Source organism: Anomaloglossus baeobatrachus, chromosome 12 (assembly GCF_048569485.1).
Source record: "Anomaloglossus baeobatrachus isolate aAnoBae1 chromosome 12, aAnoBae1.hap1, whole genome shotgun sequence".
In the NCBI taxonomy this organism is placed as follows: Eukaryota; Metazoa; Chordata; class Amphibia; order Anura; family Aromobatidae; genus Anomaloglossus; species Anomaloglossus baeobatrachus.
In genome coordinates this window covers 38,372,873-38,387,374 of record NC_134364.1, presented here as the reverse complement: position 1 = coordinate 38,387,374, position 14,502 = coordinate 38,372,873, and the positions used below count along the sequence as shown (strand labels likewise).

Sequence of the window (14,502 nt, the reverse complement as noted above, 5' to 3'; positions counted from 1 at the left end):
AGAAATGCTTCTCCAGTCTTAAGGAACGCCGCCACTTTTAATGAATTTGATGTTCAGGCGTGACCCTACCCCACTCCAGCTCCTCCCAGAGCTACTTTAAAAGGAACCTGTTGACAGATTTGTTCTCTATAAGCTGCGGCCACCATCACTACTGAGCCCTTATATATAGTGTTCTAGTATTCTGTGTATAAGAGCCCAGGGCGCTCTGTATAACCTAAAAAGATCTTTTATTATACTCACCTGCAGGTCGGTCCGGTCAAATAGGTGTCTCTGTGCTCAGTCCGGCATCTCCTCTCTTCCTTCATAGCTCCATGTGGATGATGCGTCTTATGTCATCCACACGGTGTCCTCCGTTGTGCTCCTGTGCACTTCTCTGTGCCCTGGTGAGGGCAGAGCAAAGTTTTGTCATGCGCAGGCGCTGGGAAAGGTCAAAGAACGCCCACACATAAGCACTACAATACTTTGCTCTGTCTTCTCTGAAGTGCGCAGGATCACGATGGAAACACTGTGTGGATCACATAAGACTAATCATTCACACGGAGCAGGGAAGGAGGATGGCGATCGTAAGAAGAGATAAGGTGCTGGACTTGGACCAGCGACACCCACCAGACCGGACCGCCCCGCAGGGGAGTATTACAAAGGATGTTTTTAATGATCTACAGTGCGACCGGGGCTCTTATATACAGTATTCTGGAATGATGTATATAAGGGCTCACTAGTGGTGGTGGCCCCAATCTATAGGGGACAAATCTGGTGACAGGTTCCCTTTTAAGCAGGTGTAAAAAAATTATTAAAGATGCGGATTTTTAATATTTGTTTTTATTGTTTTAAAGTTGTTCAAAGCTTCTCCGACAGAGTACTGGCTTAAAAGGTTTGATGTATCAACCTCCTTGTATAACTAGTAGACAATTCAGAAGGATATTTAACATAAAAAAAAGAAATATTAAAACTCCTTCACTCAAGCTTTACCTGTTACTTGTCCTCACACTTTGTCCTGGGGTTATCCTGCCGTTTGGATCATGTGATATAGTTTTAGGTTTAGCGCTGTAAAGGCCGCTTTACACGCTGCGATCTCGCTAGCGAAATCGCTAGCGTGCGTACTCGCCCTCATCAATTGTGCGTCACGGACAAATCGCTGCGCGTGGCACACAAAATTGCGCGCACCCGTCACACTATACTTACCTGCCTAGCGACGTCTCTGTGACCGGCGAACCGCCTCCTTTCTAAGGGGGCGGTTCGGTCGGCGTCACAGCAACGTCACTAAGCGGCCACCCAATCAAAGCGGAGGGGCGGAGATGAGCGGGACGTAACATCCCGCCCACCTTCTTCCTTCCTCATTGCTGGTTGCCGCAGGTAAGGTGAGGTTCCTTGCTCCTGCGGTGTCACATATAGCGAAGTGTGCTGCCGCAGGAACGACGAACTAGATCGTCCAAGCATCAGCAACGATAATTAGGAATAAGGGGGCATGTCATCGATTAACGATTTTGCACGTTTTTGCGACGATTCAAAATCACTCCTAGGTGTCACACGCAACGACATCGCTAACGCGGCCGGATGTGTGTCACAAATTCCGTGACCCCAACGACATCACTTTAGTGATGTCGTAGCGTGTAAAGCGGCCTTAAGATGATTATGTTGTGAGGACTCCAGGATTTCCCATAATCCGCAACACCCCTCCGCCATACTGCAAAATCTGTTAGTGGGGTTTTGATCATATCCAGCACTTATAGAAGACACTGACGTAATAGTATCAGGATGTGTAGGAGACAGAGCGAAACAGCAAATTATGTGTCCTACCTCAGCGTTCGATAGACGATTAAGGGCTTAAATAGCACCATGACTGCTAATAATGACAATCTACATATAGGGATGATTGCTGAGAAGCCTCACCAACCTAAGAAAACCTATGCTTGTATTGTATTAATTGAGGATGGAGTCCGACAGTAAGAAAACGGATGACATCCAAGATCCCTACGCGTGACCACAAAGTGCAGTGCATTAAACTCACATAGACCCCAATGCATGCTTCACACTCTCAGCATAGCTGTGAAACCCTGCGTCACTAAATATGGTTTTTGGGGGAAAAAAAGTCTTTAAAAAGCTCAGATTGGTCTTTTAACGATCAGGTTTGATTAGGGTAATAAAGCAGAAAAGCCAAGGAGGACACTAAAGGGCACTTTACACGCAGCGATATCGCTATCCATATCGCTAGCGAGCGTACCCGCCCCCGTTGGTTGTGCTTCACGGGCAAATCGCTGCCCGTGACGCACAACATCGCTTACACCCGTCACACATACCTGCCTAGCGACGTCGCTGTGGCTGGCGAATCACCGCCTTTCCAAGGGGGAGGTTTGTGCGGTGTCACTAAGCGGCCACCCAATAAAGCGGAGGTGCGGAGATGAGCGGGATGTAACATCCCGCCCACCTCCTTCCTTCCTCATTGCAGGCGGCCGCAGGTAAGGTGATGTTCCTCGTTCCTGCGGTGTCACACATAGTGATGTGTGCTGCCGCAGGAACGACGAACTACCTGCGTCCTGCAACAGCAACGATAATCTGGAAAGGACCGACGCGTCAACCATCAACGATTAGGTAAGTAATTTTGATCGTTAACGGTCGTTCATGCGTTTCACACGCAACGACGTTGCTAACGAAGCCGGATGAGCGTCACGAATTCCGTGACCCCCAACGATATCTCGTTCGCGATGTTGTTGCGTGTAAAGCAGCCTTAACTCTCCTCACCTGCACCTTCTGCGAAAAAACAATGTTTTAATGGCTCAGATATTGTTGTTGGTTGCATAATGAAAGTGTATTATATTTCTTCTATACTGTGAATATCATGGTTGCCTGATATGCTTTTTATTTTTTCCAAATTTGCTTTGTGTAGAAGCTGAAAATGCCACTGAGCCATTTGTGAATCAGGTGGATGTCAAAGATTCCCAAACACCCACTCCAAACAAATCCTACCTCTGCATACCGTTCCACAAAGGAGAAGATGTGGAGGGGCCGTTCAGCGATACCAGTGAGAATCCCACCCCGGTGAACTCTGCTACGAGCACTCCACAGCTGACTCCCACCAACAGCCTGAAGCGTGGCTCTCAGCACAAGAGATGCTCCATGGTTCTCTTGGGCTGTGGCGCTCTTCTTGCCACTGTGGGGCTTGGCTTTGACCTGTTAGAAGCCGGTAAATGCAATCTAGGTCAAGACGAGCCTGAACCAAAAGAAGAGAAGAAGAAAAAGGAGAGTTTATTTCAGCGGGCCGCCCGTCCCCGGAGAAGCACCAGCCCACCCTCTAAAAAACTTTTTCGGAAAGAAGATTCTCCGTCTCATCCGGTAGAGCCAACAACCTCTATCACGATGCAGTCCCTGTCTTCCATATCTGAATGTAATTCTACTCGTTCCCTGTTGCGCTCAGACAGTGATGAAATAGTAGTTTACGAGATGCCCAGCAGTCCTGTGGAGGAGCCAGCACCGGTTGTCTGCAATCCACTGGTGAACATTCACATTGAAACTTTTAAACGGGACCCTAACCAGTCCCTGACTCCTACTCACGTGACTGTAAACTCCCGAGCTCACCAGGAACACCGAAGAACCCCCTCAGATGGTGCCATAAAATCCATCCCAGTCATTAGTAATGGGACGTCGCCCAATAATTGCTTAGTAAGCTGTACCGGATCAAGTAAGTTTTATAGCATGTTTTATTCCTAGTGGTTCTAGACTACACACGGGGAGAAACTCGTCGTGTCTGTGTAGCTGAGCGAGAGGTGGGAAGCTGGCGGCGGTGATCTACCTCCTCGAATAGTCACCCCTTCCCTGGCGCCAGTTTCTAACTATGTATATCTCTGAAACGGCAACACGTCTGAGTAAAACATATTTGTAATGAGGGGCCTGCATCATACTGCCCATGGCCCAGTCCCAATGCAAGTGGAACTTTTAGATTTGGGGTTTTAAAAGTGGGAGCGGTAAAGAATTATTCACAGCTCTGCCTTTTATACATATGTATGGATATTACGAGCATGTATGTATAGTGTATTATATATACACATGTACAGTATGTATGTGTGTATGGATAATGTAAACATTGTGTGTATAAACGTGTATGTATGCATACTACGTGTGTGTATAGTGATTTTTTTTTTTTTTTAGAGATTTATATCTAATATATATAAAGCTGAATGTGTGTGTATGTGTGTGTGTGTGTGTGTGTGTATGTATGTATTATGTATGTATGTATGTATTTATGTATGTCCGGGATTGGCATCTGCACCGTCGCAGCTACAGCCACAAAATTTTGCACACTCACACGTCTGGACCCCAAGAGTGTCATAGGCTATGTTTTGAGGGGAAATTTTAACCCCGCACTTTAGTTATTCGACAAAAAACCTGCCTCCATTAAAGCGAATGGAGCTGGGAGCCACAGTGCAGCCAGAACTTCAGAGGAATGCGCAGCCACGCCCTTATATGGAATGTTGGCGTGTCACAATGCAGCCAGTGAAAGAGGCAGACATAGACAGGGTAAGAAACAGACAGACAGGGTAAGAAACAGACATAGACAGGGTAAGAAACAGACATAGACAGGGTAAGAAACAGACATAGACAGGGTAAGAAACAGACATAGACAGGGTAAGAAACAGACATAGACAGGGTAAGAAACAGACATAGACAGGGTAAGAAACAGACATAGACAGGGTAAGAAACAGACATAGACAGGGTAAGAAACAGACAGACAGGGTAAGAAACAGACACAGACAGGGTAAGAAGCAGACACAGACAGGGTAAGAGGCAGACACAGACAGGGTAAGAGGCAGACACAGACAGGGTAAGAGGCAGACACAGACAGGGTAAGAGGCAGACACAGACAGGGTAAGAGGCAGACACAGACAGGGTAAGAGGCAGACACAGACAGGGTAAGAGGCAGACACAGACAGGGTAAGAGGCAGACACAGACAGGGTAAGAGGCAGACACAGACAGGCAGACACAGAGAGGCAGACATTATAATTACATTTCTATCTATTTGTTTTGTGTTTTTTGTGTGCAGAATACATTTTTGTTAATACATTCTATTTTGTTAACAGCAGTTATTAACCCGGGCGAAGCTGGGTAGTACAGCTAGTGTATGTATGTATGTATATGTATGTGTATATATATATATATATATATATATATATATATATATATATATATATATATATATATATATATATATATATATATATATATATATATATATATATATATATATATGTATGTATATATATATGTATGTATATATATATGTATGTATATATATATGTATGTATATATATATGTATGTATATATGTATATATGTATGTATGTATATATGTATATATGTATATATGTATATATGTATATATGTATATATGTATATGTATATATATATATATATATATATATATACATACATACATACATACATACATACACACACACACACACACACACACACACACACACACACACACACACACACACACACACACACATATATATATATATATATATATATATATATATATATATATATATATATATATATATATATATAATATAGAGAGAGAGAGATATCTATATCACTATACACACGTAGTATACATACATACACATGTATAATCAAGAATTTCTGGGTAACAGATGGAATATAAAGTAGTACTGATCTTTGGCCACTCCACAATGGCATAAATATAATGTATATACATGACTATAACAAAAACAGATAACGCTCAGTAGTCCTAAAAATACAGATACAATAGCAGGGACTAAAACTTAACCTTTCATCTAACAGATAAAATCGAATATCAAACAGTGCATTGCATTATACAGAATACCAAAAAGGCAATAAAATAGATGTCACCTGCAGTTGCAATGCATTTCCCGCTCAATAAAGAGAGTTCATAAGGGAAGAGAAGGATATCCACCTGCAGTGGCAGGAATTGGTATAAAAGTTTCAGGTAAAGAAACTTATGTTTGCAGAGATAGACGGTGGTACGGGAGGGCATTTCTTTGAGGGTGCGGGGCAGAGAGCTTACTAGGGTGCTGCCCTTGTCAGGGCGGAAGTCTATTTACGGGGCACGACAGGGGCTGTTACATGATAACCTGACTGCTGACCCTGGTGATTCCAGCCTGTGATTCCTCTCCTTTTAATTGGTGCTCATCCTTACCTGTGGAGAAAGATCGGGTGAGATCTATCTATTTTATTGCCTTTTTGGCATTTTTCCTGTATGTTGAACTGCACTGTTTGATATTCGATTTTATATGTTATATTTAAAGGTTAAGTTTAAGTCCCTGCTATTATATACGTGACTGTACACACGTGGTGGTGGAGCAGGGTCACAGAAGGCGGGGCACTGCTGGAGTAGGGCGATGCTGCGGTGGGGGCTGTGCTGGCGGCGGAGGCTGCGCTGGCTGCAGAGGCTGTGCTGGCTGCAGGCGCCGTGCTGGCTGTAGGTAGTACGGCAGGTGTCACAGATGCTCTGTCGGTGGTGCGGGATTCAAAGAAATGGCGCCCGGAGTCGGCGTGTGCACAGATTGAGCTCTCGGCTCAATGACGAGCTGAGATCTCATGTGCCACCTCCGGGCGCCATTTTTCTTTAGTCCGCTGCCGGCAGATCAATGGGCCGGAGGTGGCGCGTGTGCAGATAAAATCTTCAGCCAAGAGCCCGCACCGCCCTGCTCCAAACAGCTCTTACTGCAGCCAGCAAAGCCCCCATTCTCCACCTCCCGGTAAACTACTTTAGCATTATGAGCACCCTTCTTTTTTTTTCCCCAAATATTTGGGAGGAAAAGTGCATTTTACAATCCAAAAAGTGTGTGTGTGTGTGTGTGTGTGTGTGTGTGTGTGTGTGTGTGTGTGTGTGTGTGTGTGTGTGTGTGTGTGTGTGTGACGTTTGGGTCTGTTGAGTTCTGCCTGGTGCTTTTTTTTTTTTTTTTTTTTTTTCTCATCAAACTCTATGCAGATATGATCTGAGCCTCACTTTAAACATCTCATCCAAAAGAACATTCTTGTTTCTCCTAATTTTAGATGTTGTGTCTCCAAACCGAGATCCACAAGAGGTTCCCCGTCTTCCCGACCCCAATTTGGTGTTCCCGCCAACTCCTCGGCGCTGGAATGTTCAGCAAGATTCTGCACTGGAAAGACCCAAAACTTTAGAGTTTGTTCCAAGACCTCGACCTTCCACCAACCGACAGAGACTGGACTCCTGGTGGTTTGTATCCCCGAGCAGAAACCGGGGTGAATCCCCTGCTAATAGTTCATGCACTGAAACCCCAAGCAACATGGACTCCTGCTTTGCCAGCAGCAGCGGGAGCACGGTGGAGGAGAGGCCGGGCTTCTCTGGTTTCATTCCTGTTCACGTGACTCACCCTATAGGCGAACGAACACTACTGGATGTGGACGTGGAAGGCCAGAGTCAGGATAGCACTGTTCCGCTGTGCAGAACCAAACTTAAAACCTTCAAAACGACAACCTGTGAACAAAAACAAGAGTTCTGGTCTTAAAGCGGCACATCTACCTGCAGCCAGCAGCCGTGTGACGTGACCGCGTATCTTGCACTGAATGCACTTTGAGGATTCATTAGATCACTGGAAGGCAATATGAAATGTAGTCATTATGCTGCTCGCCCTGATTATCCTTAAATACTCCTTAAATACGCCTTTTCAGCTCGAAGACTTTGCAATACTCTAAATTCAGAAACTTCAACAACCCAGCAAGAGCTTCTTTTTATCGGTCATTAATTTTTTTTCTTTTCCCCATGTTGAAAAATTAACCAGATCTGAAACAGGTATCCCAAATTTTTATTTTTTTTTTAATTTTTCTCCTACTGCTGAAGTTTCGTTGACGACCAATTTTTTTTTTTTTCTTTCTCCATTCCAGTCAAACACTGTACAGTACCTATTCTTCCCATTTCTATTGTTTTATGTCACACAATGATATATGCAAACGTGTGTCTTTTTATGTATTTATTGTGGCTAACTTCTGAATAAGTGCCCTCTGTCGGTGAATCTGATGGTGTTGATCGACATTGCTGTCCCTTCCGCTATTATTGGCAGTGGAAATGTCATATATTAGGCTCAAACCTACACTGGAACTAAAAGAAACACAAATATTATTTTTTTTTTGTGTTATTTTGTTTTTACGTCTACAGCTTTAACAATTGCTCACCTTTGACAACGCTGTTTTTATTGTCCTCCATATGTGCATGGGTAGCCTATTATTATCAAATACCAGACCACCCCTTTTTGTTTTTTTGGGGGGTTTTAATAAGTCATGAATTGACTGTATGAGCTGCAGTACATGGCTATTTCTAGTATACACACAGAAATGGTTTCCTTACTGCCTCGCCAAAAAGATATATATATATATAAGGCCTAGATATCGGTGCTCTTGTCCGGTCCGTATCGTAATAGAGTAGCGTAGTGATCCGCATGCTGCAGAGCTGAATGATGGGGTTGGGATCGCTGTAGTTCTGGGCTGACGGGTGATCGTAGTTTTACAGACGTTTGTGAATTATAATGTATACGTGTGACTGAGCTGACGTAGGGCTTAAGAAATATTTGTCATAGTTGACCCACACTGACCCACTTTGCCGTTTTCTTCAGAAAACAATTTACGCGTTAATGTGTTTTGTTTTTTTCTTGGTTTTTTTTTTTGTTTTTTGAAGGTCCAGCCAAACATTGAAATTAGCAATTTTTTTCCCCCCGTCCTCCTTTGTCTAGATTTATATTCTGATTTCTGGCTAAAATGTCCATCTTATGCCCAATTCTCATCCCTGTTAGACCCCAGAGCGAAGTCCCTGACTAAGGCTAGGTTCACATTTCCGTTAAATTGTATCAGTCTCAATCCGTGGCTCTGGTAAACAACTGGATCTGTTTAGCGGATTCTGTTGTGTCCCATAGACTTGTGTTAGTGGCAGATTGTGACTGATGACCTTGCGTTGCATCCGCTGCGCCGCGGTCAGTCGTTTTTGGACTGACCGCAGGGCGGAAACGATGCAGAATGTAACATTTTTCAGGCCGTCAAAATTAACACACCGCGCAGGAATCCGTCGCAGTCCGTCAAGCTTGTAATGTTTGTCTATGGTGCTGGATTCCATCGTAATCCGTCTTACGACGGAATCCAGCGCTGGATTCCGTCATGCTCTACTGAGCATGCCCAGCATGTTTCGCACACCCACTGGGCTGTCCCAAACACAGACGGATCAGTTTTTTGACAGGATTCCTGTGACAGGAATCCTGTGAAAAACATGTCAGTTGACATCTAAAAAACGACTGATCCGTCACTGACGGACCTGATGGATTGAAAAGTACGGAAATGTGAACCTAGCCTAAGGCGCACCTCTTAAGTTTCTCTAGGCTCTCTTAAAACAACCGTAATAATAATGGTGCTTTGAATGGTTCTTCTGTAAAATACCAATGTAAAAGGAGCAAATCCAAGAATTGGGGGATCCTGAATGCGGTTTCTGAATTTCTCCTGCAAAAAAGTATATAGGCAGCAGTTTAGAAGACGTTCGTGGGGGCGCTCGTGTGCCAGACGAATGAGCAAACCGCTCGTCCTCCTGTTCCTCAGATTACTTCTGCTGAAAAAAAAAAATTCTCACCAGTACATCGACCAGTGTTGACATGATGCTGTAGGGGTACAAAAGCATTATATTATCATGAAGTATTAGTTCAACGCTTAAAAATCCATATTGATTTGGGGCTAATCAAACCTGGTGGATGCTCATCCATCCGATGCGGCACAGCGATAAATGGAAGAGTGAGGAGATTCCATTATTCTTCCAGGTAATGAAGCGTTAACTTTTTTTTTTTTTTATTATTTGGACATCATTTAAAGAAAAAACACAAACAAATCCATGGGAAAAAATAAAATAGCATGACGTGTTTCGAGCAGAACTTATGCAGTTGTGCTCGAAACGCATCATGCTAATTTTACCTGGAATTCCCTCTTTCTCCCCACCTTTTATATTAGCGATAGTTTTCTTCTCATTATGGACTCATGAGAGCATCTATGTTTTTAATCCTGATAGCCATATGTGAGATCAAACTTTTTTTTTTAGGGGACAAATTTGAGTCGTTTTAATACTTTAATTAGAATATTTGTTGGCTGTGGAGCTATTAGATGGTGTTTTCATCCTATGTAGTTTTGTGGAATAGTCTGTATAAATTTTAACTTAGTGATTTGAAGTTCTTGCTGGTTATGCAAGTCCAGTGGGCGGTGTCAATCACTGAGTAGGACCGGCCACTGGACTACCACCGAGTAGTACCGCCCACTGGACTTCAGCATACAAAGAGCAGGCTGGATTTCAGCGTTACAAGTTGCAACTTTTCCCACAAACTATAGAGCAATCTGCTCATCATCTCGTTCTCTATAACCAGATCAGACGCAATGTGCCTGGTTACTTTCTATTTCTTTTTAGTTTGGCCTATTGCTGCACTCCGCTTGTCCTTACCTGGGGTCAGAGCCTGTAATGTACTGCATTCACAAAACTTGCTAGTTCTCAGAACAACAAAGCATTAACCGGCACACTCCCTAAAAGGGGTCATCCATCAGCTAAATCTATACAGACACTGAATAAGCAGGGAATGCTGAATGATTTAAGCTCAAAATCTCTCTGAACTTGCCGATGTCCAGGGAATAGCGGAGACTAAACACATTCTGTGACCTGGGATCTGTACAAGATAAAGTAGTTTATACGACATATGAAGTATGATATTCTTTCCAGAGACGAGTGCACACTAAAGCAATGGATAATTGTGTCTGCGCTCCACCGGATAACATTTTGATTTGATTCCTCCGGTATCATATTAACATCTACTTACTGAGACGCCAGAATCATATTTTCTTTCTGACTGCGGAATGAGCGTTTACCGATCAATAACCCATTTACAACAATTTAATTGTCTTGTATTATCCAGCAAGGCATTGCACGGCGGCGTCCTGCTGGATGTTCCTTTCTTCTAATCATGGTGGAAAGCAATAAATACATTTTGTAAGCTTGACGATAAAATGCCACATCCATTCTTCAACTTTTTCTAAAATTGTTGGTGTCCGTCCACAAGGGGCCACGTTTCAGAATTATTTGTAGCATCAACACTTCCATGGTTTTACGCTGATGCAGTCAATATTTCACCCGTCTTTTTATTCAGTTAAAGGGGTATTCCCATCTCTAAGATCTTGTCCCAATATGTATTAGGTATAATAATAATACTAATAATATCAAATACCTCCTATTAGAAATGTAGTATAGTTCTTCTGATATAGCCATGTCTTACCTCATGTGCAGGGCATTGCAGCCTAGTTGCTCGTGGTCATAACCATGAATACCTAAGCTATTGTAATGCTCTGCACTTAAGGTGACAGAAACGTCATGTGCAGGGCATTGCAGCCTAGTTGCTCGTGGTCATAACATGGATACCTAAGTTATTGTAATGCCCTGCACTTAAGGTGACAGAAATGTAGTATAGTTCTTCTGTTTAGCTATGTCACCTTAAGTGCAGGGCATTACAATAGCATAGGTATCCATGTTATGACCACGAGCAACTAGGCTGCAATGCCCTGCACATGAGGTTAAGACATTGCTATATCAGGAGAACTATACTACGTTTCTAATGGGAGGAATTTGCTAATATTATTATTACACCTACTGTATATTTGGGTAAGATCTTCGACATGGGAATACCCCTTTACTGATTGGCTGCAGCGGTTACAAGTGTTGTAAATGTGACTTCAACACTACAGACAATAAATAAAGGCCTGCACAAAAACAGGACCTGGGGACAGGCGAGTAAAGCTCAGTTTATTTTATCAGTCTATGGACTGAAAAAATAAGACAAGACAACCCCTTTCAATAATTTATGCAAGACTCCAATTTTTTTTTTTCCCATTCATAATTGTTGGTGGGATTTGAGGTTTCCAGATATTTTACGGCTGAATTTATCAATTGTGACTTTTTGAAAAGTCTCACATTTTTGTGTACATACAGTACAGACCAAAGGTTTGGACACACATTCTCATTCAAAGAGTTTTTTTTATTTTCATGACTCTTAAAATTGTAGATTCACATTAAAGGCATCAGAACTATGAATTAACACATGTGGAATGAAATACTTAACAAAACAGTGTGAAACAACTGAAAATATGTCTTATATTCTAGGTTCTTCAAAGTAGCCACCTTTTGCTTTGATTACTGCTTTGCACACTCTTGGCATTCTCTTGATGAGCGTCAAGAGGTAGTCACCGGAAATGGTTTTCACTTCACAGGTGTGCCCTGTCAGGTTTAATAAATGGGATTTCTTGCCTTATAAATGGGGTTGGGACCATCAGTTGTGTTGTGCAGACGTCTGGTGGATACACAGCTGATAGTCCTACTGAATAGAGGTGTTAAAATTTGTATTATGGCAAGAAAAAAACAGCTAAGTAAAGAAAAACGAGTGGCCATCATTACTTTAAGAAATGAAGGTCAGTCAGTCCTAAAAATTGGGAAAACTTTGAAAGTGTCCCCAAGTGCAGTGGCAAAAACCAGGAAAGGAAGACCAAGAGTCACCTCTGCTGCGGAGGATAAGTATATCAGAGTCACCAGCCTCATAAATCGCAGGTTAACAGCTGCTCAGATTAGAGACCAGGTCAATGCCACACAGAGTTCTAGCAGCAGACACATCTCTAGAACAACTATTAAGAGGAGACTTTATGCAGCAGGCCTTCATGGTAAAATAGCTACTAGGAAACCACTGCTAAAGACAGGCATCAAGCAGAAGAGACTTGTTTGGGCTAACGAACACAAGGAATGGACATTAGACCAGTGGAAATCTGTGCTTTGGTCTGATGAGTCCAAATTTGAGATCTTTGGATCCAACCCCCGTGTCTTTGTGCGACGCAGAAAAGGTGAACGGATGGACTCTACATACCTGGTTCCCACCGTGAAGCATGGAGGAGGAGGTGTGATGGTGTGGGGGTGCTTTGCTGGTGACACTGTTGGGGATTTATTCAAAATTGAAGGCATACTGAACCAGCATGGCTACCGCAGCATCTTGCATTCTATTCTATCCGGTTTGCGTTTAGTTGGACCATCATTTATTTTTCAACGGGACAATGACCCCAAACACACCTCCAGGCTGTGTAAGGGCTATTTGACTAAGAAGGAGAGTGATAGGGTGCTACGCCAGATGATCTGGTCTCCACAGTCACCAGACCTGAATCCAATCGAGATGGTTTGGGTTGAGCTGGACTGCAGCGTGAAGGCAAAAGGGCCAACAAGTGCTAAGCATCTCTGGGAACTCCTTCAAGACTGTTGGAAAACCATTTCCGGTGACTACCTCTTGAAGCTCATTAAGAGAATGCCAAGAGTGTGCAAAGCAGAAATCAAAGCAAAAGGTGGCTACTTTACAGAACCTAGAATATAAGACATATTTTCTGTTTCACACTTTATTTCATTCCACATGCGTTAATTCATAGTTTTGATGCCTTCAATATGAATCTACAATTTTCAGAGTCATGAAAATAAAGAAAACTCTTGGAATGAGAAGGTGTGTCCAAACTTTTGGTATGTACTGTATATATTATTCGGTGTTTTTGGAGTGATTTTTAGTATTTTTCTTTTTTTATAATCTGACATTTTTTATATATTTTTGTTCTACTTCCATGAAACAAATTCTGAATTATTTTCCTCTTCTTTGCTCTCTATAGACGATCCAGGTTTATACCACGTAAACGAATAACACTGAATATTGCCTGTTTTGTGCATAATTTTGGGCGGCGGTGACTACAGGAGATAACACCTAAAGTACATAAAATTTGGCTTGTGTTGAGTAATTATCCCTTTATTATAATGTTTGACTTGCAGATGTTTAACTCTTGGCCAGATGCGTTTTAATATACAGTATCAATGTGTGAATCTGTTTTTTGTATGTTTTTGTTATGTTACCATTTTTATAGCAGTATTACTTTCATGAGATTGCAAAGAGTCAAATAGAAACTTTTTAAGAGTTACCTTGTGTAATGTTCCCGCACAGGGTATTTTTTAGTGCTGTATATGATTGGTGCTGTATGTTTTTCCAAAGCCAAAAATGTATTCAGAAACTACTCAAGAAGATTTATGTTAATCTTGGTTTTGCCACTTTGGCTTTTCGGATGTTTGGCAGGATCCCAAAATTTTAGTGTACTACTTTACCCCACCATAGTTTTCTATGGACTGTAGGACTCTCTTCAGAGTGATAAAATTAAGGATTGCACTACTTGCCGCCAGAGATACAAGCCTATGTTATGGTTGGGTCAAGAGACCGGCGGTCAGGCCCGGGTATTGCGATGCGAGCATGGTCGGTGTTTTATGGATGTGTATAACCGGCCTTTGAGACTTGAAGTGGTCATTAGAAGCCTCTTTTGGGAAGAGTAACAAGTATGCCTTCATATTGTCATGAAATAAATGACTACGTGCCACATGGTGGACGACTGAATTAGCCGACTGATGCTGGATTGTCTCGTTAATATAAA

General features: G+C 42.5%; 1 protein-coding gene across 1 annotated transcript in view; it reads left to right on the top strand.

Annotated features, from left to right (window-relative positions):
• MAP3K9 (mitogen-activated protein kinase kinase kinase 9) overlaps positions 1–11,387 on the top strand; it is a 102,459-nt gene extending 91,072 nt beyond the window's left edge. The window contains exons 10-11 of the mRNA XM_075331068.1: positions 2,885–3,676; positions 7,039–11,387. Of these exons, the coding sequence (XP_075187183.1) occupies positions 2,885–3,676; positions 7,039–7,514 (1,268 nt within the window). The 3' untranslated portion in view covers positions 7,515–11,387. The remainder of the gene's footprint in view (positions 1–2,884; positions 3,677–7,038) is intronic.
• The last annotated feature ends 3,115 nt before the right edge of the window (positions 11,388–14,502 follow it).